The following is a 27,864-nucleotide window of genomic DNA, read 5'->3' on the forward strand; positions in this document are numbered from 1 at the left end:
GTCACCACTTACAGTCTTTAACTCACAGTGTGATTTGTTCTTGGCAAGAAGAGGGCAAGAGAAATGGAGAGATTTAAGATTTAATGGTTCACAGAATTAAACCAACAGAATGAAGGAAGGTACCAAATAAAGGGTTCTGCAGGAAATCCAGATCCTTCAGGAAAATTCGAGGGGCCCACACTTCAATTACTGCTGCACTTTCTCAGCAGAGATCTGGCAATAAACAGGCAATGCAGACACAGCCTCTGAGCCTTCTGGCTTTAGGAGCGCCCTCGCCTCTCCCCAGTGAGAGGATGCAAACACGGGACTTCAGCAAAGGACAGGGCATGGAGTTTACCTGCTCACGGTGCCCAGAGGTGACTGCCGCTTGCTGTGAGAGGGCGGAAGGGCGGAGATCTCCAAGGGGCAGGCGGAAGGCCCATGCTGGCTCCAGATGGACAGCACCCGGCCCACCGAGTAGGGCAGGGAACAGAAGATCTTGTCAGCTATGGAGGCGGGAGACCGCAGCCCTTTGAGGCCCTGTGTTAACTGGGTCATGAAGAGCCTCTGCATGGCAGGCGTGTGGCTGGCGCAGCTCCGTTTCTTCGTCCAGATCCGGTAGCATCCTGGGGAGCAGAGTGCTAGGAGCGTGTGGAGGCCGAGGACGGAACAGCCTGCTCTGGTCTGGACTAGGGCGGTGGCCCTGTGGTCCTGGAGGGGAACTGGAGGCTGGGCGTCTGCCTGGCTGCAGAGGCCAGGGTCTTCCCTGAACGTGGCCATTCCAGGGTAGCCATGGGCCAGGAAGAAGGAGAAGGTCCACTTGGGAGGTGGAGAACGGCCCCAGTGGGCCTCTCCTAAGGCGAGTCTTGCGGGCGCACAGTGCTCGGGGAAAGTCCTGGGGGACTCGGCCACGCGCTCAGGGCCCAGCTTCACATGGAAGGACACCGGGAAAGTTTCGGAACCGAACAGCAGCGATGGCATCTTGTCACTCACATCTATGAAGCTCATTTTGACAGTTTCGAGTGAATAAAGCGTCAGGGGTTTACTGTTAGGCCTCCTGTCCCAGTCACCAGCTGCCAGACACGGGTTCAGCTGCGTCGTGCTGCAGGAGAAGCCGTCCAGGAGCCTCCGGTATCGGAGCTGCTTGTAGCTTTTAGCCACGGGGAGAAAGTCCGAGGAGCACCGCCGGGACCGCAGCTTCTGGGTCCTGGCAGCGGGGGCCAGTCTGGAGGCAAGGATAGACAGCTTGCTGAGTAAGGCCAATTCTTTGGTAGGCATCCGCACATTCAGGCCGCCCGAGGCGGCCTTCAGCTTTGGTACGTGGCTCACAAGGCTTCTGGCAGGGGCTGTTTCGGGCTCTGGGCGCACAGGTACAGACATGGCATGGGAAGTGAGAAACCTGTGTGCTTTCGTGGGGACGGTCTCAGAGGAGCTCTTTAGGAAAGCAGAACGTGCAACTCTACTGCTTTTCCTCCCCACAGAGACCAGCTCCTGGCAGGAGACTTTCTTGCAGGTTCGGGGGGGCTGCTTCTTTAAGGGCAGCGCCCCCTTCCGGTGAGAAGTGTTCCCAAAGGCACCGTGGAAGGCCTCCCGCTGGGCGGAGCTGGGGTCTCGAGCGCCCCGAGGGGCAGTGCGAGGGGCAGTGCGGGGGGCAGTGCGGGGGCCGGGGCACGTGCATGACTCCGTGTCCTTTCTCAGCGGGTGACACGAGCTTTCCTCCTTCAGGTCTACGGGTTTCTGAGGCCCGACGGCCAGCTTTGCGGAGGTGACTTCCGTCTCTGAGGCGGGCTCATCTTCGCCACCCTGAGGTGGGCTCTGACTCTGCCCCTCATCCGACAACGTATGAGATGTTGCGCATTGAACTAACACGGTGTGTGCTTCTTTCTGGCGTGCCCGCTCCTCTTCCTTGTGGCTCAGAACCTTCTGGCTTGGTCGTTTCTCCGAGTCAGCTGGCACCCTCGGAGCTTTAAGGTGGGTCTGAGAGGCCTGGCTCGGGTCGTCAGGGAGACCGCCTTCCCTGATCGCCATCTCTTGAGACTTCTCCCCAGGAGGAAACTGACCCCACGCCCCCCACTGCTGTTCGGCAGTGTCTTCTCCCTTCACGTTGGTTTCTGCTGCTAGCGTCAAAGGTGAGCTTTCCGCCCTGATGGCTGCGCTGCTTTCCCTGCTAGGCTCGCTCTCACTCCTTGGTGCTCCACCTTCCATCTCAGGCAGGACTTTGTTGTTCTTATTCTTACAAGGCATTTCACTGTCTATTGGCTTAAAAAGGTTTTGGAGGTCAGTTTCTTCACTATTAATAATTGTTTCTGAATTTTTTTGAGACAATGGGTGCAAAGGCATTATCTCGGGGGATTTCGGGCTTCTCAAGGGGACAGAGTTTACGTGGTGTCCAGAAGATGTCAACTCTACTGAAGAAATTCCAACGGTATTTTCTTTGTCTTGCTCAGGGTTCATTTCTAGTCTTGATCCTTCAATTTTTCCTTGTGTTTCTCTCAGAGATGCTTCTTTAACTTGCTCTTCATGATGAATGTAATTTAAAGACATATTTATTTTACCCAGTACTCTTACATCTGGTTCATGATCTGCGACAGACCCTGTGTCAGGCACACAAGGGTCTGGACACACTTCCATTTCACAGTCTTCTATGGGTCTCCATGCTTTCTCTTCACATGATTTTTTAATATTGAGACAGTCTGATGTAGAAGCAGCAGCATCTTGGAAATCCGACTCCTGGTCAATCATTCCTATAAATGCAGCGACAGGCGCTCCTCTCTGGGACAGCGTACTCCCTGAGGCTTCCGGCGACGTCGCCCTGGCGTGCCCTGCACCCCCAGTGAGAGTACCAGAAAGCCTTCTGTCCAGAACGCCTTCTGCGGGCTCGTTGCTGCAGCCTAAGGAGGCCACATGTGCTGCCCCATCGGCGGGTTCTGCACAATCACAAGTCCTCCCACAGCCCCCCTTCTTGGGGCTCGGGCCAGATGCTGAACTGTTACTGCCTGAACCAACGGGTGGAGCCTTCAGGCTGCGGCTCGCCTCTCTGTCAGGCTCTGTGGGCGACTCGCGCTGGTCACGGCCGAGTGTCTCCTCAGCTGGGTTACCTTCACCTCTGCATTCACTGGGTCTGCCTGGGTCACCCTGGGAGCTGAGGGTGTCATTTGCCTTCTGCTTGGGAGTTTCAGCTGCTTGGTTCACGTTCTCAACACCGGAGAACATCATGGGAGGAAACTGGCTAAACAATTTCTCAGGACTTGGCATGCTTGTGGGTTGGTTTAATTCTTGTGTGACACAAGCAGAAACGTCACGTTGACAGAACACGGTCTCTTTGGGCGTGGCCTGTTCTTTTCCCTCTGGCCCTTCCTCACATAGTCGGGTGGTTTGGTCTGGACCGTCACTGTTTAATGTGCCTGCCATCGTTTCATCTCTGGCCTCACCTCCGGGAAGGCTGCCTTCAGTTTCCTCTGATGCACAATCCTTTCCACAGCTGCAGCTTTCCACAGAGCTGTCTCTCCCTTGGGAGTGGTGATCGATATGCTGACAGGTATCTTCATACTTGGTTAACAGACAGTTCTCGACACCCAGGGTCGTTCTGCTGGGCTCCAGGGCAGCACACCTGCTCTCCTCTGGGACGTTTTTCCTCACACAAGGGCAGCTAGAGAGATCCCGAGACGGAATGCTCTGACGTTCCCAGACTGAGACCTCTACAGGCAAGGCTGCCACTTTGCTCTTATCTGAGGCAAGTCCAGAATGCAGACTACCTGTTCCCGAATCGGCTGCTTCGGCCTTTCTTTCTAGGCTTTCTGGTCTGCTGTGTAAGGTGGGGCTGTTTGAAGAGGCACCACAGGTTCCGTCACTTGGTGGAGAGATGTCTTCAGTCTTTGTTTTCACAGGAACAGGTTGGGTTCTGGCAGCGACACCTGCACCATCCTCTGATGGAGGGCGCTGGCTCTGGCGGGAACCCCCGCTCACTGTTACAGGCATCTCTTTGTCAGTTGGCAACTTTGTGGGGGTTTCAGGATTAAGGGACACTTGATTTAAAACACATTCACTTCCTGTTTTGTTTACAACCAGTTTGTTGTCATGAGGAAATTTATTCACCTCCCAGGCGGCGCTCTGTTTACCTAAATGTGGGCCATGGTCCTGGGCATTTTGTATGGCTATTTCTGACTCAGGCCTGTCATCAAGTTCTAGGGATGGTGGCAATGGAGTAATGTCTTTCTTGGGCTTAGACATCTCATTTATAGAATTTATCTGGTCCTCTGGCATTAAACTCACAAGGGATTTCCCTTCAATTAAAAATCCATTAGGTGAGGCTTCATTTAACTGGGGTCTGCCTTCTAGATTTCTCTGGGTATGGACTAAGGAGTCACAGTCTTTACTGTGAGTCTTCTCAGTCAGCACACTGGGCTCTAGGGTAGCTGTCTGTTCTGGTTCTTCAGTCTGCATTGAGGAGGGAAAATGACAGGGAAAATGACTCCCTTCAGAGTCTGTGCCTGGATGGCTCATTTCAGCAAAAGTTCCTCTGTGGTCCTCATTGTTTGCCAAGCTACCATGAACGTCTAAAGCGATTTTCAAATCATTTTTTTCAAGCATTCCTTCCACAGCTTTAGTGAAAGAATTGGGTATGAAGGAACTGGAGCAGCCTATATGGGGACTGCCTCGAGGGCAGTAGTGATCGTGGGCATTTTCTTTGGGGAAGACAGTAGTCTCTTTTTTTCCAGAACAGTGACGACTAGAATCCTCTCCTGGTTGCCTGGCGTTAACAAGGAAGAGTTCTCCTTCACTTCTAGGGTTCAAAGGCTGTTTGTGTTCTTCTCTAGAAGACAAGTTCTGGCTTTGACCATTGCCGTCCAAACAGGAACTGTGCGTCTTTTCAGCGGATCCCTTTGGCAAGCCATCACCTTCAAGACCACACTCTTCTGAGGACGTTGTTCTGGATGCTGGACCAGATAAACCTGATGTGAAATGGGAAACTTTAGAATTCTCTTCTGAGGGTTCTGTTATAACCACGTTTCTCGTGGCTTTGGGACTGTCACGTGCAGAACTGTGTCTCTCACTATGGCGCCCAGGGACCTGTTGGTGATTGTCGTCGGCTTCACAGACAAGGTTTAATTTACACAACTCTTCCTCCCTGCTGTCTGCTTTGGAAACGGCACTGTTCCCTGGTAACAATGACAACCAAGAAGGATAAGTTCTTATTTCTTCACATTCTTTTTCTTTTCGAGTTGCTTCTGTTAATCCTGGGTCCACAATGCTTAAAGGCTCTAGGGAAACTAAGGTGCTGGACTCTGAGACCTCAGCACTGGCCATGATTTTGTCTGTCTCTGAGTGTCCACGGCACCCAGCCGAGAGACCCTGACTCACACGGCCATTCTCGAGTCCTTTGTTATCGTCCACCTTAGTTCCACGGACCTTCATAACTTGGACTTCCTCAGTAGATGTCAGAGGAGTTTCAGCTGTGATTTGTACATTTCCTTCTGCACAAGAGAAATAAATCTGAATTAATGTGTAATCATTTACTCTAACTTCATAAATTTAACGACACAACAAAAACAAGAACTCCGAAAGAGAACTGCAAAGTTAGTGCTACAGCACCACTGGCTTCATTCTTCTTTGCAAAATATGACAGAGAGCCAAGAGAGTACCTGAAAGCAGCAGTCTATTCTGAACAAATCCTTTCCTTAAATGTGTTACTTACTGAAACACACTGACCTAGCTGGACAAATGACGATAATGGGAGACATATGCTTAATTCAGTCTTAGGAAGCTTTCATCCTAAAGCATTTATAAAGCAGACTCACATTAAAATAGCTTATGTTACAAAATGACCATCTTAATACTCGAATAAATAAAATTATCTTTGAAATAGAATAGTAACACATAAAGCCTTAAGTAAAAGAGATTAATCTGTAAGTGGAATATCAGTCTTGAACCCAATTACCTGCAAGGCTTGCCTCCCTACAGGGTCGGTCATGAGTTGGTAATAATTGAAGGTGAGAGACAGGTTCACAGGGATTTAGTATGTTCTCCTTTTCACTTCTGAGTAAGTGAGAAATTTTTCATTATGAAACATTACAACACACACACACACACACACACACACACAATACCTAAGATGTAAATGTAACTCATGAAGGAGTTTTACTTCCCAGAAGTTCTCTGAAACTCCAGGCACAGGATGCAGTATCAAGAAGTTCCCCCAACCTGTTAATCTACAAAAGACTTTTTGTCCCTCTCCCACAGCTGCTCACACAGAGGTACATAGGTGTATCCGCCTGCACATACGCTGCATGCATGTAACAGGACGCCTGCACCAACAGACAGAGCAAGATGCAAGTCAGCCTGCAGATCTAGTTCCCACTAGAACGTAAGCTCCACGAGGGGAAGGATCACCTCTGGTATCGCCACCTCTCTGTTGTCTAGCATAATACCAGGTACAGAACAGCACTCAGTAAATATCTGTGGAGCTGATAAATGACTACAGTTTGGTGACGTCAACAAATGCTATTAGATCTTACTGCTCACTCTGTACTGAACACCCCATGGAGACCCTGGTGACTGGTAGGTATGGTACAGATGTCAGCAGAATGCGGAATTAAGTGAGGGAAGCTGTTGCAAGTTAGGCACACTGGAGGGTGAAATGTGTTCTGTGAGGTGTATGCCTGTTTAAGCAGCACAGGAGTTTCGCGACCTTGGCTGAACATCCTGGATTTGTAGTCGTGTGGTAACTGTATAAACGGTGCTTACGTTTGCAGAAATTGACAGACATCCTAAAACTCGTATGAAAATGCAATGGACACATAACAGCCAACACACAATCTTGAACAAAGAAAACGGACTGGAGCAGTTGGAGAGGAGGATAAGGAGCCTGAGAGATGGAAATGTTTCATTTTTTTTATCGTGTCAGTACAGCTGTGATTACACAACCTCATGTTTGCGTACACACACACACACACACACACACACACACGAGTGAATGCCATTGTATGTAAGCTATACCTTAATTAAAAAAAAAAAAGTCAGTGCCCCAAATGTCTAGACCGCTTCCTGGTTGACTTTTAAATGGGTATGGTACTGGCTCATTTTTCAACTTTCCACTCCTCCAAAACGTGAATTACAGGAAGATAATGACCATCCTCAACTTCAGAGCTTTACTCTCCACAGGACAGCAGGGCCTTTGAGCCACAGAGAGAACCTCCAGCAGCAGGAAGCAGGAGGATGAACTGGGACAAGTGTCCTTTCTCACAGGGATGGTCTGCAGCCCCTTTTCTGTCAGGCTGCCAAGAAGCATCACCAAATCTGACGCTGTTCCACAGTAACAAAATGTTCACGTGATTAAACATATTTGCTGTTTTTTTTTTTTTTTGCAGCTCTAATTGTTCTACATAGTTAATCTTAATTATGTGACAGATACACACAGAATCTTGGCTCAGCACTCTCTTTTAGGCCTCGGTTTCTTCCTTCATCAATCAACAGATGAATCACAATGAAGCAGTGTCTCTGAGGCCCATATCCTACCATTGTTTTGAGGAGCAAATATGTGTACGTGCTCAGTCACGTCTGACTCTTTGCGACCCCCTGGACTGTAGCCCACCAGGCTCCCCTGTCCATGGGATTCTCCAGGCAAGAAGATTGGAGCAGTTTGCCATTCCCTTCTCCAGGGGATCTTCCCAACCCAGGGATCAAACCTGAGTCTCTTGCATCTCCTGCACTGGCAGGCAGAGTTCTTTACCACTGCACCACCTGAGGAGCAAACGAGGTAACAGAAATGAGCTTGGCAAACTCTCACAGGGATGGGGAGTGGACGTGGGATGAACACAGTGGGATGTCCTGTGAGCCAGTGGTTCCTGCCCCGTCCATGTGAACTTGTTTGGATGGCAGTGTTGCTTTATAAAGTCAAATGGAAGATTCCACACTAGCTTTAAGGTTCAACTCATAGTCAGTGAGGCCTCATTACAGAAAAAGTGGGAAGCAAACTTGTCACAGAAGAGGCACCGCTGGGTAACACCAGGGGCCTCCGAGCATGGCCATGGGCAAAAATAGCAACAGCTGCTACAGCCAGGCCCTTGTGCAAGATGGGGTCCTACAATCCTCATGTTCTCAGTGGGAACAAAAATGGTGTAACAATTGGAAAAAGGAAAGGATGTGAGAGAAATAGATACCTTTATTCCTCAGACCGTCTTCAGGGAGGCCCGTGCATAAAAGTTCTTCACTTGCCTGCATCTGGAGGTCCTCCTGCGGTAAGAAAACCCAGTGGTCAAGGAAGACCCAGAGACCCTGAGTTCACAATGCCAACGATCCTCTGAGAGGCTTCTCTGAAGCTCTTGGAAATGTGCTAGTGGTCACAAGGATTGGGAACTGAAGGAAGCCGCAAATTCAAGCTTATATTATTAGTAAAACTTGCATTCCTCTAGAATATGAGCTTGAAAAGTCAAGTTTCCCAAGGTCCTGACAGATCCAAACAAAACCTTGTGTCTTCCGAATCAATAAACACACTGGTGCAGTGTGATCTTAATAACGTGAAAACCTAACTGGAAACTGTCAGGAAGTTGGATGGCACCCAGCCCCTAACCATGTTCTTTCTTCCTGGAAGGGCTACTTTCCCTTTCCATCCCTGTTCACTGGAGGAGGGGACGAGGGGGAGCGCCATCAATGACAACTGACAAAAGGGACTTCAGGAAAACAGGCAGGGGCGCCGTGGTGGGGAGCCCGGTGAGGACAGGGTCCAAGTGGGCTGGCCAGCTGCAGACGCCGACTGGCCAACGATGGCTGCTCACATCAAAGTGTCCTTCTGGCTCACCTCTGTTTATCTGCCCACCGATTTACATTTTTTTCTTTTTCAATGTAGACCCCAGACCAGTTGGACCCAAAGGTTGACGATGTGACTCCTACTTACCTCGGAAGGGTGTCCACCAGCTAATCATGCCCTCTTTGAACAATTTCTATAAAACTCCTCACCGTCTTCCCCAAGTGGGGACACTTGGATTTGAGGGCATTAGCCCACTGTGTCCCCCTTTGCCTGCCAAAGCAATAAAGTTATCCTTTTCTACTTCACCAGTCCCAAAACTCTGTCCCAGAGATCTGACTCAGCACCAGCATCGGTGCACAGAGAGCCTGAACTTCCCACATCACCCTGAGGAAACTGAGGGTAGGAACCAGATGCCCGCCGGCCAGCAGTCAACTGCTGCAGCCACACCCCGCTTGACGGCGCACCCCGAGACTCAGGAAGAGAGGCACAGGACACGGACCTCAGGGAGCTGAGGTGTGCATCAGGAATGAGCTCATGAGTTCAGACTCTTGCATCTATCTTCCCATACAGACAAAAGCACTGAATTCCTTAACTGGAGATATCTGGGGGTTTTTTGGTCTTCTTCTATTTTTTTAAAAAGATCTTTTGGTTTTTCTTTTTGCCTTGCCCTGAGGCACGAGGGGTTTAGTACTCCCCCTCCCCACCAGGGGTGGAGCTCAGGCCTCTTGAAGCGGAAGTGTGGAGTTCTAACCACTGGTTTTCTTTTACATCAATAATCTTTTGATGTTCAAAAAAAAAAAAAAAAAAAAAAGAGTAGAATTTTCCCCTACACTAATTTAATCGGTAAATACAAGATTCTGACTGACACAACACTCACTTAAATCTACAGATGGTGAAGTTACTGTTGTAACTTCTGATAATTTTTTTATAGCACTTAAAAAAACAATAGGCAAAACCATTTCATCTCTAAGCAAAGTTCTGCTGTGGAAACAGAAGACCCAAGTGATGGCAAGTACAGGGGGAAAACAGTATCGTCACTGGACCTGAGAGAAGAGGCCCGGCATGGAGCGTCGTGTAGGAAGCAGGACTCTTCCTTTGCTTTTTCTTGCAACTTCAGAGATGAATGCTTTGGCGGAGCATGAACTCAAAACAGCTCTCTCCCACAGAACTTACTGTTACTGTACTTGACCAAAGCGTACAAATTCTAGCGTGGTGCTGGGTCAAATTTATTTGCAAATGGGAAGAGGAGAAAGCTCTTACTCATCATGGAAGGAAGGACGGAACTAGAAAATCACCGCTTGGGAACCATCATGGTGATAATTACCTCAAGGAGAATCCTCAGTGGGTGTTAAACCTACTGGCTAAAAGTTTGAATGAGAAACAGAAATAATTACGTATTATTCAAATATCTCCCCACAAGATACTTAATAATTGTGAAGGGGGAAACGATACCTGCACACTGGAGAGGCCAGGCAGTTCCTCTGCCCAGGAAGGAAGCACCCCCTACACCAAGCCTGTGAGAGGATGCGTGGAGAAGAACCAACCATTTCTGTGCGATTCCTGCCCCGCTACGTGCACAACCACGATCTGATCATGAGGAAACCCAAGCTGAGCAAAATGCTACAGAATAAACGGCCTGTCCTCTGTAAGTGTCAAGGTCACGAGCTGAGGAAACACGGCACATTAAAGGAGACTAGAGAGGCGTGACAGACGAATGCCACGAGTGGGCCTGAATTTTTCCCTTAGACCAAAAAAAGATTTTCTTTTGCTAAAAGACATCAGTGGGCCGACTGGTCCAGTGTGAATATGCTCTTTCGACAAAAGGGTTCATGTCTTGATTTTGATTAGTGTACTGCGGTCACCTAACAGAATGCCCATTGTTTGCGAGTAAATTCATAGTGAAGTATTTAGGCCTCACATCTGCAACTACAAACTAAGATCAGAAGGGGAAAAAAGCAAATGTGGTGAAAAGTTCACAGGAGAGGGATCCACGTGAAGGTCTTCACATTGCTTCTGCAACTTTTCTGTGAGTCTCAAATTATTTCAAAATGAAAGGTTAAGAAAGCACCTCTTTCTGGGGTGACCCTTGACCTTTGCTCCAAACGACACTGCCCTGCACACTTCTAGTTCTCAGGCTGAGTGTCTGAGGGGTGAGACTGGATGCTATTCGAGTATTTCTTCAGATAAACACTCCATAGGCAAGGCCGAGTGCTGGGGCAGAAGCTGAGGGGGGACCCAGACTCAGCTCCGCTCCAGCCTCAGGATGCCCACCTGCAGCTTCGCGAGGCTTAGAGCGAGCTCACAGGTGGTTTTACAAACGGGGACCACAGGCAGCTTGCGCCACGGACAGAGGCTCTCGCCACCCAGCACACCTTAGACACTCGTCATCCCTTCCTGTGAGAAAGCTGACAGGACTGTCAGCAGCAGACCCCGGTGTCATCTGGGGTGACTGCCCTAAGCCCTTCTGGGTCTAAAGTGCCTCTGCAGGCTGAGAGCGGACCTCCTGCCAGCAGCACACAGCTCCCCTCAGATTCCCAAGGGCTCAGGCGATCTCCTGAGGGGGCCCTGGTGGGGCTGCTGTGAGTTCAGTTCCTCCACACCTGCTACTCGAAGGAGGGGTCCTAGCTGGAGACCCCACACCCAAGCCGGCTGCTTCAGGCCATCCCCTTCTCCCTGGTTAGCAGCACGATCCTAACAGGGAAGGGGAGAAGCAGGGGCCAAGAGGGACAGACTCCCCTCTCCTCTGCCTCGCTGACCTCTCTAAAGGTCCTGAGTCAGGAAAAACAAGTCTCCCCTCACAAGGGCTGCGAACCCTACAAAGCTTTAAGTTTCAGATCTGATCTGGGTTATCAGATATGACCAGGTAAGGCTGAGGTCGGATGTGAGGGACACCCAAGCACCGCCAGTAGGGTGGTGGGCGACCTCCAGATCAGGTGGGAGCTTGGACAGCCTGGGCCCCAAGTGCAGATAAGGGCACAGAACAGACAACTTGAAGCCGCGGCTGAGCAGCCTATGTGTCCTGCGTGTAACTCCACCACCCTAAGGCCAGCCCACCATGTAACACTCGCAAAAACTTATCAGACATGAGGTTCTCTTCCCATAATACCTTATCAGCTAGTGTTTTCCAGTAGTCAGGTACAGATGTGAGAGCTGGACCATAAAGAAGGCTGTGTGTGTGTGCTTAGTTGCTTTAGCTCTGTCTGACTGTGACCCTATGGACTGTAGCCCACCAGGCTCCTCTGTCCGTGGGATTCTCCAGGCAAGAATACTGGAGTGGGTTGCCATGCCCTCCTCCAGGGGATCTTTCCAACTCAGGGATTGAATCCGTGTCTCCTGGGCCTCCTGCATTGCAGACGGAGTCTCTACCAGCTGAGCCACCAGGGAAGCCCAAAGAAGGCTGAGTGGCGAAGAACTGATGCTTTTGAACTGTGGTGCTGGAGAAGAGTCTTGAGAACCCCTGGACTGCAAGGAGATCAAACCAGTCAATCCTAAAGGAAATCAACCCTGACTATTCACTGGAAGGACTAATGCTGAAGCTCAAGTCCCAAAACTCTGGCCACCTGATGCGAACAGCCTACTCACTGGAAAAGATCCTGATGCTGGGAGAGACTGAGGGCAGGAGGAGAAGGGGCCGCAGAGGATGAGACGGTTAGATAGTATTACTGACTCAATGGACATGAATTTGAGCAAACTCCAGGAGACAGTGAAGCACAGGGAAGCCTGGCATGCTGCAGTTCATGGGGTCGCAAGGAGTCAGACACGACTTAGCGACTGCATAGCAACAACAAATGTACTTAAGTTTCAGGATTCCCAGAGGTGAAGTCCTAAACATTTCTCTCTACCATCTAGATTTTTAAAAATCTCCATAGCTGATCACTAGTATCTTAATATTCTTTGCAAAATCTGTTTCCAAGATAAAAGTTAATATGGATCCCTCTTGCAAAATCAAGTGAGATCACTACAGTAGTCTGTAGCATTATATAAACTATGTAAAATAAGAAAGGTCACACCATAGTGGAATTTGTCAAATTGACAGCAACTTCTCCACCTCAGCCTGCCACAGCCAACATGTCACTCTCCTGCCCACTGCTTTCAACCAAAATCAGCTTGCCATACTTCTCCAAAGTCTAGGCAGATTTTAGGAGGGTACTAGAAACCATTCTTACTGTTCATCTGTAATCTCATTTCCTGTTAAAAGCTGGCTGTGAGTCCTAGAAAAGATGCAATACTGGTTCATACCTATGAGGTTATTGTAGGGCCAGAAAAACAAAAAACAAAAAACAAAAACCCCACAAATATCTTTAGGAGGGAAATGAACACATACCGGGCTCTTCAGCTTTTGTAAGCAGGCTGGTTAAAGTTCCTTGGGGCCTGATGTATCTCTGAGCCTTGGGCCCTAGATTCTGCAGACCTCCTCCAAGCCTGAGCTTCCTGAGTTGCAGGCAGTGGTGGTCCCAGCTTCAGGCAGAGCTACCGCCGACACATGGAACACACAGGAGTGGGGCCACACATGGAGCAAACGAGAGAGCCCACACCTCTTGATGCTCACGGCAACAGCCGTGATCACGCGTGTGTAGTGAAGAACACTGAAAATCAGTGAGACATGGAGTCTCCAGATGGACCTGTTACCTACACTTGCACATCCGGGAAGTAAGAGCTGCGGGACAGGAACTCCGAAATCACCTTTACGGGGCTTACAAGGAGTGTGCCTCTGTGGATCTCAAGTCAGAGAAACTTCAGATAAGGCATCGATTATGTGAGCGGGGTAAGGCATTTCATGACAGCCCCCCCGCAGGGGTTTACCTAAGAGAACTGCTTAATGAGAAAGTTTCACCTTGTGTGCGTGCTTAGTCACGCATGGACTGTAGCCCGTCAGACTCTGTGCACAGGATTTCCCGGGAAAGAATACTGGAGTGGGTTGCCATTTCCTCCTCCACGGCATCTTCCCACCCCAGGGATCAAACCCCCACCTCCTGCACCACAGGGGCACTCTTCACCGCTGAGCCACTGAGGAAGCCCCAGCTCTACCTTAAGGCCTGGCAGCGTGCACACAGTGCCGCGGGCACTGCTCCATCACACACTTTTAACAATAGGAGCTGAGAACCGCCGGCATGTGGGGATCACTGTGTCCTGGCTGACCTGGAGAAGAGCTTATGACCATCAGCTTCATTACTGAGAGTGTGAAGTTCAGATTTTTTTTACTTTTAAATCACTGAAAACTAGCTCTGTCCAACAAGATCTCTTTTATACAAACAGCAAGCTCCTTCACACTGTGGAGAAGCTTCCTCAGAATCAGAGACTCTCGGGGTGACAATGAAGCAAGCTTAACTGGCCCTCAGCATACAAGCCTCTCACTTAAGTGAAGTCATGGAAATCACACGAGATCAGGTCTTTTATGAACATGCTGTTAAATAACAAGTTTCTCAAGAGCGTCACACACCTCGAGTGATCACCAGCCACTGTGCATCCTTACTGGATGTCTCCTGTCCACATATCTGTCAGACGATGTACTGAGCCCTCGGATGTTTCAGCCAGCAGATGATTCAGAATGTTTCTGCGCCTGTACTGAGCATGAATATCTTGAGGCTAAAGCTTTCACAACAGATTCAACCAGGCAGATCTAACCCTGTGACTCTCAGCACCAAGAAAAACCACCAAAAGAGCGGGCACAGGGCTTCCTTGGTGGCTCAGTGGTAAAGAATCTGCCTGAAATGCAGGAGACATGGGTTCAGTTCCCGGTCCAGGAAGATCCCGAATGCCATGGAGGAACTAACCATTGTTCTCACACAGTCGGACACGACTGAAGCGACTTAGCAGCAGCAGCAGCACCTAACTAATCTCTCTTACTCTAATATCAAACTCACAGAGACTGGATTTTTCATGCCACACCAAGTCACTCTGTTTTAAAGAACGGGCTTTCTGTTTGTCCGAAACACGGAGACCCCTCGAGGGTAGCCATCCTGCGAAGCCCCTGCTGCGTCCAGTCTGCCTCAGGCACCTCTGTGACACCTCACTCTGTCCTGATCGTGATGTTACCAAAACAAGCAGCCAGTACGGGTCGTTCCTTAACAACGGACGCAGAAACCCCACACAACTGTCACAGAGAGACTCAACCTTCCACACACAGCAGCTGCTACAGAGGACTGACACTTCCTTCGTGAGATAAGCACTTCCCCTCTTCAAGTGTCTGATGGGACACACGTTTCCAAAGATCACTGAAAGAAAGTTAGCATCAAGATCAACATTCTGGAAGTGTTTCAGGAATGGATTGTAAGCCACCTGTGAGCGTCTGTACTTCACCTTGTGAAGCGTCAGTCCAGCTGGAGAGACGCCGAGTGAGCTGAGTCTCGCGTCTTACCTGGCCGGGGCGGAGCTGTTCTCCAGCAGCTGTGGGACACTGAGGCGGGTCTTCTTCCGCTCCCTCACAGGGATCTCTCGCCACCTCTGCCTGGTCCCCTCCATCTCTGAAGACCTTTTGCTCCAGGCTCTCGGCTTTTGCTTCCCTATCCAGGCTCCCAGGAGCCATGGGACCTTCTGCTGAGGGGTCCACCAGCCCACACTGCCCAGGCTCACCCCCATGGTCCGAGGTCTTGGGGGCTTCTTCACGACAACTGTCCGCAGGAGTCCTCTGCAGCTCCGAGGGCGCAGCCCTACTCTGACTTACACGAGAGCTTGAGGCTCCGGGTTTTACATCTGGAGTTGCACTTGGCTCGGGGTCAGCATGAAGCTCTTTGGAGGCACTCCCTGGGAGTTCAGAGTATAATTCCTGCACCTCAGCAGACATGGAGGAATCAAGTGGAACGGGCTGGGTCTCCACGCCGGATGACAGCATGGGGGCAGGTGCAGATATGGAGTCAAGCCTCTTACACCAAACGGTTCACCCTGACACAAATCAAAGGAAGGGATAAAAATTTAAAACCTTGCAGGGTAGAAGGAAGCTGTCTCAGCTCAAATTGGCTAAAACAAGCACCAAAAATTCTACCTCAAATGCCAGCATTATCTGGCACCAAGAAATCTGCTTAACAGACTTTGAGGAAAAATAAATACCTTAAACCTTTAGTAGACGTCTGTCTAATCGCAATTCAGAGACCGCCTTGTGATAAATTCTCAATTTAAAGCTGGATTTACGTGAGATCTGATCAAATGTAGATGAGAATAAGACTTGCCTAAGCACTCAAGGATAGACCCGATGTACCAAATAAATTAGAAGATAAATGGGAGTTCCCTGGTGGCCCAGTGGTTAGGATTCCAAGCTTTCCCTGCTGGGGCCTGGGTTCAATCCCTGCTTTAGAAACAGACCCTGCAAGTTGTAAGGCAAGGTCAAAAAGAAAGAAATTTTTGAAATTAGAAGGTAAAGATGGTTCTCCACTCGTTCTCGGGTCATGAACCCTGCCCATTTTATTCAGTGCTGCAGCCCCACTGCCTGGAACAGCTGCCTCACACCTAGCAGGCACTCAGAGGGAATCTTCTGAAGGGACATACACTGAGGGACTCAGAATCTGATTGACTGACTTCTCTTCATTAAGAATTTTCTTTGGAAGAACATACAGAGAAAACAGAATTACATTCTTTTATTGTCACCACACAGCCTGGAGCCGGACAGCACTATCCCAGCTCTGGGGCCGAATCCTTCCTGACTTCCACTCAGCACTTCAAGATTGCCCAAGTGCGTTCCCAGATACCACTCACACGAGTTTCCTGACAGCCCCGTGAGCTGAACAGGGCAGCCGCTGTCCTCCCGTTGCAGGCTCTGACACCATAGCTGAGGACGGTGACAGTGGCCTGCCGGAAGTGCTGGGGGCTTCCCAGGAGGCTCAGTGGTACAGAATCTGCCTGCCAATGCAGGAGACACGGGTTCAATCCCTGGGTTGGGAAGATCGCCTGGAGAAGGGAATGGCGACCCACTCCAGCATTCTTGTCTGGGAAATCCATAGACAGAGGAGCCTGGTGGACTACAGTCCATGGGGCCAGAGAGTCGAACACGGAGGAGACAGTGAGCACGCACGCCTGAAATATCACATTGTTAATGCAAGGGAGGAGAGGGGATGTCTGGGGCTTCTAATGCGGGGGTCACATTTCACTTCTGTTGGGCAACAGAAACATGGGTTATCTGCTAAAATCAGTATGTTTAAGTAGTTCACAATACTACATTATTAAAGCAATCAAAACAAATGCAGAGAGATAGGGTATGGTACCCCCAGAACCGGGGCTCCCGGCTGGGACTTTTCCATTTTAGTCTACCGAACGTGTGCAGTTTCCACCACAAAATCCACTTGATCTGACCAAGGCGGAAATGGTTACCCAAAGGAGACACTGCAGGCTTTCATTCTTGATGCTTTCCCCAACCCTGAACAGGAGGACAGAGAAGGTGAGAAACGTTTGGCAACTCCGAATTCAGAACAGGAATTTACTAGAGGTACTGGCGGCCAATCCCGTTGGCTGAAAAGCACACAGAAAGGATGTTTCACAAAGCTACTCCCACTGCTTCTGAACATCCACGTTTCCCCGTAATAAACACATTACATCAAGTAAAGCCCAGAGCCAACTACAGATCTGTTCTCACTGTGCTGAGCGGTCTCAGCTTCTCTTCAGCAACCGCGACTGTGTTTCTGAGCAGGAGGGACTCCCTGAGACACCGTGTAACTCCTTAGGACCCAACGGCCTTTGGGCCCTGTCTCTATTTGCACCCTGATTCCCTGAGGGAGCCCACCCGTATCTCTTCCACAAAAGCACACGTTCCACCTCCCCATCACTGAGCACCCTGCTCCTTGAACATCCCTGGGCTGACAGGGGGATGGACGGTCCCCTCCACGGGCCTGTGCTGCCTGGACTGGAGCTGGGACCGAGGAAGGGGGCAGGGGCGGGTGACAGGTGCTCTCCTTGTGGGCCATCCTGCCCTTCTCTTGGTTTTCCGACCCATGGGGGACAGTTTATTCAAGCCCCTGTGCTCTCATCCACTGAGCGCCTCTGTGTTCTCAAGGAACCCTACTCAAAACGAAAGGGCACATTGTGACGCCACCAATTTAAACGCTAGAAATTACAGGAAAGCAGATGGCCGACCCATGAGGCTGAGGTAATGTAAGCAGAGACTTAACTCCAAAAGGGAAACAAGGAGAGAGAGGCTGCTGAGCGCAGGAGCATGGCAGGGCTCGCAGACTTCCACAGAGAGCGCTGACAAGGCCTCCTTCCTGGAGTTAGTCTCCCCTTTCTCCACGAGCTCCTGGATATCTCCAGGGCTACTCTGGATTTTAGGCCAATGTGTGTGTGTAGATACGTGGGGGTTAAGGGAATAATAGTGGAATTGCTATTTGAGGCCCCTCCCCGAAAAGGCTGGCAGTGCTCCATTTTAATTTGGTTCAGCTCCCCTTTCACGTCAACAGACACCACCCAGCTTCTGACTGTCACATCACAAACAGACCGCAAGAGCGAGCGCAGAACTGGAAAGCCCAGTGCAGGAGATGGTCTTGTGGCTGGAGAAAGCTCCGTGGGTCTCGCCAGCTGCCATCGTGTGGGGCTTTTCAAATCCAGCCCTGGACATGCGTTCCCCGGCTTCACTTTCTTCATGCCCTTGCCTTTTCATGAAGCTTGTCTGCCAAGAAGGTGACTCAAACTGTCCCTTTAGGCACAGAGGAACCACACGACTCCGCGACTCCACTCAGGAACGTGCAAAAACCACACAACTGCACAAAAACTTGTACGTGGATGTCCACTGTAGCACTGTTCACAGGGGCCGGAAAGCAGAAACAGCTCGAAATGTCTACCAACGGACGAATGGCCAGTGAAACGTCGTCCATCCACAACGGAGTCTCACTCGACTATGAAAAGACGCAACGTGCTGGTTCATGACACAACACAGGTGCCCCTTGAAAACATCATGCAGCTAAAGGAAGCCATCATGAGAGACCACTTATAAGATCTCATTTCCACGAAATGTCCAGAGCAGGCAAATTTAGAGCCGGAAAGTGGATTAGTGGTCGCCTACTTCTGGAAGCGATGGTTTTTCCAGTACTCACATATGGATGTGAGAGTTGGACTACAAAGAAGGCTGAGCACCAAAGATTTATTGCTTTCAAACTGTGGTGCTGGAGAAGGCTTTAGAGTCCCTTGGACAGCAAGGAGATCAAACCAGTCAATCCTAAAAGAAATCGACCCTGAATGTTCATGAAGGACTGAAGCCGAAGCTCTAATACTTTGGCCACCTGATACAAAGAGCCCACTCACTGGAAACGACCCTGATGTTGGAAAAGACTGAAGGCAGGAGGAGAAGGGGACGACAGAAGATGAGATGGCTGGATGGCATCACCAACTCAACGGACATGAATCTGAACAAAATCCAGGAAATGGTGGAGGACAGGAGACTGGCGTGCTGCAGTCCATGGGGTGGCAAAGAGATGGACAAGACTGAGGGACTAAACAACTTTTGGAAGAAGTGGACAAACGGAGTGGCTGCTGATGGACAGTGCTGCTTTGGTGCACGACAGAAGTATTCTAAAACTGGCGTGGTGATGGCTGCACAACTCTGACTATGCCGAACGCCACTGAATTGTACAATTTACACTGTGAATTGTATGGTATATGAATTATATCTTAATAAAGTTGACTTTTTAAAAAAAGAAACCTGTCCATGGCCTCAACCTTTTCTCAAGTTGTGATCTATGTTTCATTGACAAGGATGGCACCCTCTCAAAACTTGTTGTTTAGTTGCTAACTTGTGTCCAACTCTTTTGCAAACCCATGGACTTTGCTCAGACTCTTCTGTCCATAGGATTTCCCCAGCAAGAACACTGGAGTGGGTTGCTATGTCTTTCTTAACTCTCCTGCATTGGCAGTTGGATTCTTTACCACTGAGCCACCAGGGAAGCCCCCTCCCCCAAACTTAACATGCCTAAAACAGAGCACACTCAACCCAGTAAAAAATCAAGTATTGTCCATGCAAACAGCTGTGAGATTCAAGGATGAGTTAAGATATTCTCAGTAACCTTACATGCTTTTATTTCTGATCCTGCTGCCTCTCTCAGTAATGGCACCGCGTGACCCTAGAGCTCAGACATGAATCCCCAAAGGTAACGGTCTGGCCGTCCACACGCTGTGCAGTCAGCACTCAAACACAAGCACCCGACGCCAGCTGTGTCTCCACCACACTTCACTGTTCCGTCCCCATCGTCCTAACTCAAGATTTTGCTCTGAACACAGGACCATGCACGAGCACACGCACACTTACTAAACAGCTCTTTATCGCAGAGGGGCAACACGGACCACACAAAATGGCTCAAAACATTCCTCAGGAAAAACTGCTCTCATCTTTCCTGTGCCCCCACCTATGCTGTGGCTGCTGCTGCTGCTAGGTCGCTTCAGCTCACCAGGCTCCCCCATCCCTGAGATTCTCCAGGCAAGAATACTGGAGTGGGTGGCCATTTCCCTCTCCAATGCATGAAAGTGAAAAGTGAAAGTGAAGTTGCTCAGTCGTGTCCAACTCTTAGCAACCTCATGGACTGCAGCCCACCAGGCTCCTCCATCCATGGGATTTTCCAGGCAAGAGTACTGGAGTGGGGTGCCATTGCCTTCTCCACCTATGCTGTGGACCGAACCAGAATTGTAAGGCTTGGTGACTAAAAGATGACTCCCAATATACAAAAGCCAGATGTCACAAAGCTACTGTCTCTCATTACGCGTGTTTGGTAGAGACAGAATTCTACGACTTTTCAACCTGTAAAACCACCATGCACATCGGCTATTCAAGCAAAACAGACATCCCCTCCTTCTTCTCTTCAGCCCTTCTCGTCCTCAAGTTTCTCAGCAGTGTGTGCAGTGGAGTCACCACGAACAGCTCAGTGCCTCAGCTGAAACTCCAAGCTGAGTGAGTGAGTGAAGCTGCTCAGCTGTGTCTCTCTCTGCAACCCCATGGACTGGACTGCAGCCCACCAGGCTCCTCCATCCATGGGCTTCTCCAGCCAAGAATACTGGAGTGGGTTGCCATTTCCTTCTCCAGGGGATCTTCCCGACCCCGGGACCGAACCTGGGTCTCCTGCACTGCAGGCAGACTCTTTACCATCTGAGCCACCAGGGAAGCCCCAGAGGTGAAGTAGGATTTAGAAGCTAGAGTAGCAGTTTTACAATTATTCGTAGCTCACCAGCGCATGTCACTAAACTCTCCATCTATCAAGATACTTGGTTGTGCCACAAAGACAGCAGAAACAAAATTTTACCATTCGAGTCCTTCAAATTTCTGAATTCAATGGAGCAATAAAAAATGATGGTACAGAAATATACCTCTCCACAGAAAGCTGTCTGGGACGTCTTATCAAACTAGATAAACATTGTGTGTTTATCTGTCGTCAGTGGGGTCTGACTCTTTGCAGCCTCCTGGACTGTAGCTCGCCAGGCTCCCCTGTTCAGGCAATTTTCCAGGCAATAATACTGGCGTGGGTTGCCATACCCTCCTCCAGGGGATCTTCCTGAACCAGGGATCGAACCCGTGTCTCTTGCATCTCCTGCATTGGCAGGGAGATTCTTTACCACTGTGCCTCCTGGAAAGCCCATATTAAAAAATAGGATTATTTTATTTTGGTAAAGTATATATCTATATCCATACAGGAAAAATGTTTTAAAAACTATAAGCCAAATATTAACAATGCAACCGTGGGTGATAGGATTATTAATGACATATCCCCATTTTTTTTTTTACAATGAGTGTGTAATACATGTTAAACTTCTAAAAAATATTATATCTCAAGATCCAAATATGAAGCAATAAATAACAACTGGTATTATCCCTTTACTTTTATCAGTATTTTTTGAATGTTAGCTCTCTCCCTTAACCATAAAAGTTTTTAAAGTTTGAAATCTACGTGAAATAAAGTATAGCATGTGCTTATAAAATGTAGACAGAGATTTATGGCTTAATCCTTACTACAAACTTATAACCAACCTACTGGGTTGAAGACATCAGATAATTACCTAGTTTGAGGTACAAGGGAAAAATAACCCATAGACTCACAAACAACTCTTTCCTACTGCTATTGGCTTGTCATCTTTACCGTGAACACAGATAATAATTGGACTGTTCAGGGGATGGATTTACCCCTGGGTGGGGCCGGGGGGGGCGGGGAGGAGACTAACATTTGGGGGAGTAGGCAGCACAATTATTCCAACAGAAGAAAGCACTTTTCAACTGAGAACAATCATCTCCCAGTCTTCCTGTTTCAAAGGCAGAGTCACGGTTAGGAAGTAGTCTAGTTTTGATCTCCAAGGTGGGAGACCAGGGTCCCTATCCTGCCCCTCACACTCAGCATGGCCTTGAGTGTGTGTCACTGAACTTTCCTGGGCTTGTTTTCCACATGCAAAATGGACAAGTCAAACAAAATAACCTCAGAGAGTCCTGCTAACCCATAAAATTCCCAAGACTCTAAATAACTTCTCTATTTCACTTTGTTTTGGCACAGCGCACCTAAAGACGCCAACCAAAGTGGTACGGAATTCAGACTAATCCCTACTGCAAGGGCAAAGGAGGTAATTTAAGAACACTTTACATACGAAAAGGATAGAAAGCTGTTCTTTAGCGTGTCTTCAGGCAATTGGGAAGTGTTAATTCCTATCCCACCAAATGACAAAAGCCAGGGGGAGGGTGGGGAGACTACCAGTGAAAGATTAACTAACACTGCAGCTCTCAGCCTCATTAGAATACACTTTATTATAGTAATATTAAAAACCTGACCAAGGGACAACTTTTAGTCATTCAAACACTCCCCAAAACAAAAGTTCTGGGGGTATAAAGTTTACAGCACTAAGCAAAAGAAGAATACGAAAAAAAAAAAAAAAAAGAATCAAACAAAGAAAACAGCAGAACAGAAAGCCATGTGCCCCAATAATCCCAAGTCTGAAGGTCTCCCTTCTTGTTAATTCCAAAAGCAAAGGGGCTGCTCTTAACGAAATGAAGCAGTAAGAATGCTAGGCGCTGCCACACTTGTGTCAGGGGACAATACTCACAATAGTGATCGGGACCTCAGAAGTTCCCCACAGGCCTTTCACCTTGAGAAAGGGCCTTTCTTTTCCAAAGATTCAAACACTGTAGCCAATCTCTGAGGCAATTCGGAAAAGGGGCCTCTTCTTGAGGGACAGAAGAAGAGGGATCTTTTAACAAGCTCTCCAGACAAGCTCAAAGTGGGGCAGGGAAATCCATACAATGAACAGGGCCTCGCTCTTCCACACGGGAAGAGAGCACAGGAAATCTCAAGAGCATCAGGCACAGCTTTCCTGTTCCTCCCCTAATCAGCACTCAGAAAACGGATCCCTCTATCTCCACGGGGGTGGCCAGGGGGGAGTGAAACACTGCAAATGCTCCTGATTTCTACTGACAGAGACTCTGCATAAGAGATTTCATCCTTTTTTCAAAGTGAGGGGAGAAGAGAAACCATTTGTGCCACTCCAAAGATACAGCAGGAAAGGGCACTCCTCTCAAAGGTCTAGAGTCATATTTTTCTTGGGAGAGCAGGAGAAAGAAGTTGGAATCTCCTTTCTGGGGGTGAGGGGTGTGCAGATCAGATAGAAGGAAGCTTTTTCATCAGCAGAGCAAGTACGGGGATTGGAAGAGGGCAGCTCTAACCAGTCGGGAAGGACTGATAGCTTCTGTGGACAAAGGGAAGGCTGCTTCTCCTATCAGATCTTCCAGACCTGTTTGCCCAAACAGTCTTTTCCCCAGATTACTCTAACAGCTTTGTTAATTTAGGATCTAAAAGAGTAAAAGCGCCTCTTTCTCTGCCTCCCGGGGGTTAAAAGCCTCCCCTCTAGTGAGGAAGGGATGCGGGGAGCGGTGGGGAGGGATGGGAAGAGGCACGCATGGAAAAATCTGTTTCTCCATGGAAGATACTACTTTTCTTTCCTAACAAATTAAGCAACTAATAGCAACAGTCTACCAAAAGGTTACTATGTACCAAGCAGTTACACGAAATTTCCAGTAGTCTTGAGGACAATTCTATGAAAAGAAGACCGAAATTAAGAGATGGGCTGACAAAAGGTGAAGCTGTGAGTCAAGGTCATAAAGATGGAAAGTGGGACACACGAGCTTGCATCCCTCACACTCCAAACACCACGCTCTTCATTGTGCAAAGGTAAAGAGCTCAAGGCACACCAGGAGACTCGGGGGCAGAGAAGCAAGGCTCCCTCGGTGGACACGGCTGGGGGAGGGGAGAAAGCCTGACTAACCCCTCTAAGTAAATTCTAGGTCTTCCTCCCCATATACCGGGATAAAGGCGAAAAATACGAGGGAAGATAACTCTATCTTTTACAGGAAAGGAAGATCTCTCTCACTTTTAGGTAACTTGAGTCTTTCTCTCCACCTGAGGGGCGCTGACCAAATCAAGAGAAGTCTTATCCCTCCTGAAAATAAGTTCAGAATCGCCCCCTCGCACTCCGGGAGCGGGTCTCCCTCCGCCGACAAGCGCGATGCAGCCGGACACGCGCGATGCAGCCGGACACGCGCGTTCGCCCACGACAACGGGCGTCGCCTTCTCGAGGAGAGAAGTTGGGGGGTCCCCCGCCGTATCGAGGTCGACGAGCAGTCGCTTTCCCCCGCCGGAGCCATGACACCAAGAAGCTGTTTCGCCCTCGCGACGCGGGGCCTGGGCTCCTCCCTCCCCTGGTCTCTCGGCGCCCGCAGCGCAGCCTGCGTTCCCTTCGGCGCTCCAAGAGGGCGGGGGACCCGGGCTCTCCCTCAGCCTGCACCGCCGGGCTGAGGGTCCGCTAGGGCTTGAGTGGGACGGGGCGGCTACGCCCAAAGCGTTCCCGCCCCCAGCCTCTTACCCTGCGGCCTGCTCCGCGGCCCGCGCTCGCCCCGCCAGCCCGGCTTCTGCAGCCGCAACCCCGTCGCCGCCGAATCTACCTGAGCCAGCCGAGCCGTGAGAGCCCGGGGGCGCTCCGGCCACCGCCGCCTCTTCGTCTCTATGGTCGCCCTGCACTTCCTCATCCGGGGCCCGAGCCAGCCATGCGGACTCGCCCAAGTCCCGCCCCCGCACTGCGCGCGCGCGCACCCTTGAGGCGGCTCTTCTCGGTAGGGACTCCCGCCCTCAGCTAGGTCTGGTGGCCTCTGCCCCGCCCCCGCCTCCAGGACTCTTAAAGGGGAACACACCTTTTGATTCCGCTGTTGAGCCTCAGGCCCAGTGTCTGATTCCACTGCTACCACCCTGGTCCAGTCCTCTTTTGTGGCCCTAATGTTTGCAGCTCTTGGGACCCCTCGGCTTCCACCTTGGCAGCCCAAGATATCTTTTTATACCTGGAATCAGTATTTTAGATCATGTCACTCCCCTGCTCTCTTTCCTTTCTGGAGTCTCTTCATAGCTTTAACACTAGCTGAAATTACCATTTCATGTATTTATCGACTCCTTTATCATCTCTCTCTCCCACCCTTATCTGTTTTGTTCATCATTCTTTGTTCACCGCCCAGAGCAGTGCCGGCAAAAGCAAACACTAAGCAGATATTTGAAGGAAGGAAAAGAATGTTCTTTCAAGAGGGAATTGAGGCCTAGAGAATGCAATCAACTTGCTTCAAATCACACTGTCTTGTGTTTAAACAGAAGTCTGTTATTTTTTGGCTGATTAGAGAGCTAAAGTTTTACAGTTTAGTGAGAGATTTTAGTTTTCTCTCCTTTGATCAAGGTATCTTTGAACCAGTCAACATATGGACCGTTTTATCTGAGATAGTGGTTTCCCCAGCTTTAGTTAGGGCTGGAGATACAGAAACCCAAATGCCAACACTATTGTTTACATCCAATGAGTCTATCCATCGTCCATGTACGCATGCACTTCACATATAGGCTATTACAGATGTTGTTGGGATTAATTAACTAGAAACTCACTTTAAGACATTTCAACACATTTTTACAGAAGTATCCAAGACTTCAGGTTCTTCCTCAGGCCACTGCATGCCTACAGACAAGGATCTGAGAAACCCAGTGTTATTGGTTTGTCTTCTGCCTCAGGTTCTAATATAACAGGCACTGCACCATTATTCTAATCTTTATTTTTAAAATGTGATATTTTGTTCAACATGGATTTTTTGTATTAATGCTTCCTTTAAAAACAATCACATTATCATTTATCTCTTTGAGTTTTTTGGCACCCCTTAGCATTTTGTGCCCTAAATAAGGCAAGTGGTTAATAGGATCACCGATTCAATGGACATGAATTTGAGCAAACTCTGGGAGAAAGGGAAGGACAGGGAAGGCTGGTGTGCTGCAATTCATGGGGTCAAAAAGAGTCAAATCGGATTTATCACTGAAACACAACTCATTAGCCTCACCCACCTCACCCTAGTCCTAGTCTTGCTTCTAGCTCTGTAGTAAGCACAAAGGGACCTCAAAGAAGTATCATCATTCAACCCCCTAAAAGTCAATGAGAGCCAATTTCCTGATAAATTCCATGCTTTTGGAATCACTGCAGATGGTGATTGCAGCAATGAAATTAAAAGATGCTTACTCCTTGGAAGGAAAGTTATAACCAACCTAGACAGCATATTAAAAAGCAGAGACATTACTTTGCCAACAAAGGTCCGTCTAGTCAAGGCTATGGTTTTTCCTGTGGTCATGTATGGATGTGAGAGTTGGACTGTGAAGAAAGCTGAGTGCCAAATAATTGATGCTTTTGAACTGCGGTGTTGGAGAAGACTTTTTAGAGTCCCTTGGATTGCAAGGAGATCCACCCAGTCTATCCTAAAGGAGATCAGTCCTGGGTGTTCATTGGAAGGACTGATGCTGAAGCTGAAACTCTAATACTTTGACCACCTCATGCGAAGAGTTGACTCATTGGAAAAGACCCTGATGCTGGGAGAGATTGAGGGCAGGAGGAGAAGGGGACGACAGAGGATGAGATGGCTGGATGGTATCACCGACTCGATGGACATGAGTTTGGGTAAACTCCGGGAGTTGGTGATGGACAGGGAGGCCTGGTGTGGTGCGATTCATGGGGTCGCAGAGTCAGACACGACTGAGCGACTGAACTGAACTGGCATGGCATTTTAATTTTTTTTTAATTTCAAAGACCTAATGTAACATGTCCTTCACCTCATCTGGCCCTCAAACACCTTGTGAAGGAAGAATAACACATACTTTAATTCCCACCTGTCAAGGGAGAAATCTGAGCAGAGAGAATTATCTTGTGCAAGGGCACACAGCTAAAAGCAGGCAATCCTACAGATGGTTGTAGAACCAAGGCTATTGACTCCCCAGTATTTCAGCTACCTGCTCCAGCCTTCCCTAACTTTGCCCAGCTTTAGACATTTTTTAAAGTCTCAAACCTTGACGAGGTTTTTTGTTGTTGTTGTTTTGTTTTTATGAATTTTTGCCAAATTAAAAAGTGAAATATTTGTATTTCTAAGATATGACACCAATTATGGACATTGCTCAGGACAAAGAATCAAATTCCCCTGAGGGCCAGGGACATAGAGTCCCCTTAATTCTGTCTGGGATGGAAGGACTTCTCACTAGCTACTAAAAAACAAACAAAAACAGTCTGAGAGATCTGGGGGTGCCACCCTGAAATGGCAACATAAACAAGTCTAACATTTAACATTTTATCCTTGAAAAGTTTTGCAACTGTTGCAGTGTGCTTCATTACATGCTTTTCTTTACTATTAAAAATTACAATTATTTAAAAATTATTTAACTTCTGAACCCTTCACCCCCACCCGCCACCCCCAATTCCTTTGTGATATGCGGTGCTTTTTTCCTTTCAATACTCAGAAAATTTCCAAAAATTATAGGTCAATTGCCTTCCCTTGTAGCTCAGTCAAAATCAGTAAAGAATTTGCCTGCAGTACCGGAGACCCGGATTCGATCCCTGGGTTAGGAAGATTCCCTGGAATAGGGAATGGCAACCCACAGCGACTAACTTCCACTTTCATATGTCAATTAGATGGAGCTGGAAACTTGCCTGAAGCCCTTAGCCAGCTTCAGGCACTGCCCACACAGCGCTATTTCCCTTGAGAAGAGAAAGGTGTCCCAATACAATAGGGGCTTAGGCCCTTGGGTGGGACATGAGGATGCCGGTTAAATGCTCAGCCTTGGAGCCAAGTTGGACTGCGTTGGGTCAGGATCCGTACTCGCTTCCTCCCGAGGGTTTTTCTGTCCTCGGCCCGTTCCAGTTGTCTG

At 48.9% G+C, this 27,864-nt stretch overlaps 1 protein-coding gene across 10 annotated transcripts in view; it reads right to left on the reverse strand.

The window, feature by feature from the left end:
* Positions 1–24,663, reverse strand: part of PRR14L (proline rich 14 like) — a 40,960-nt gene extending 16,297 nt beyond the window's left edge. For 4 of the 10 annotated variants that reach the window (XR_006056592.2, XR_006056593.1, XM_042234090.2 and 1 more), the window contains exons 1-5: positions 24,524–24,663; positions 15,084–15,607; positions 8,139–8,211; positions 7,495–7,719; positions 338–5,453 (exon numbers count right to left, since the gene is read on the reverse strand). Coding sequence is in view for 8 of the 10 variants with exons in the window: in XM_042234090.2 (XP_042090024.1) it covers positions 338–5,453; positions 7,495–7,719; positions 8,139–8,211; positions 15,084–15,557 (5,888 nt within the window). In the remaining 2 variants the exon portion in view is untranslated. Of the gene's footprint in view, positions 1–337; positions 5,454–7,494; positions 7,720–8,138; positions 8,212–15,083; positions 15,608–24,031; positions 24,345–24,523 lie in introns of those variants that run through there. The other 6 variants (XM_060400865.1, XM_060400866.1, XM_042234091.2 and 3 more) reach the window with 6 other exon arrangements.
* Positions 24,664–27,864: the final 3,201 nt, after the last annotated feature.

This window comes from Ovis aries, chromosome 17 (assembly GCF_016772045.2).
Source record: "Ovis aries strain OAR_USU_Benz2616 breed Rambouillet chromosome 17, ARS-UI_Ramb_v3.0, whole genome shotgun sequence".
NCBI lineage: Eukaryota > Metazoa > Chordata > Mammalia > Artiodactyla > Bovidae > Ovis > Ovis aries.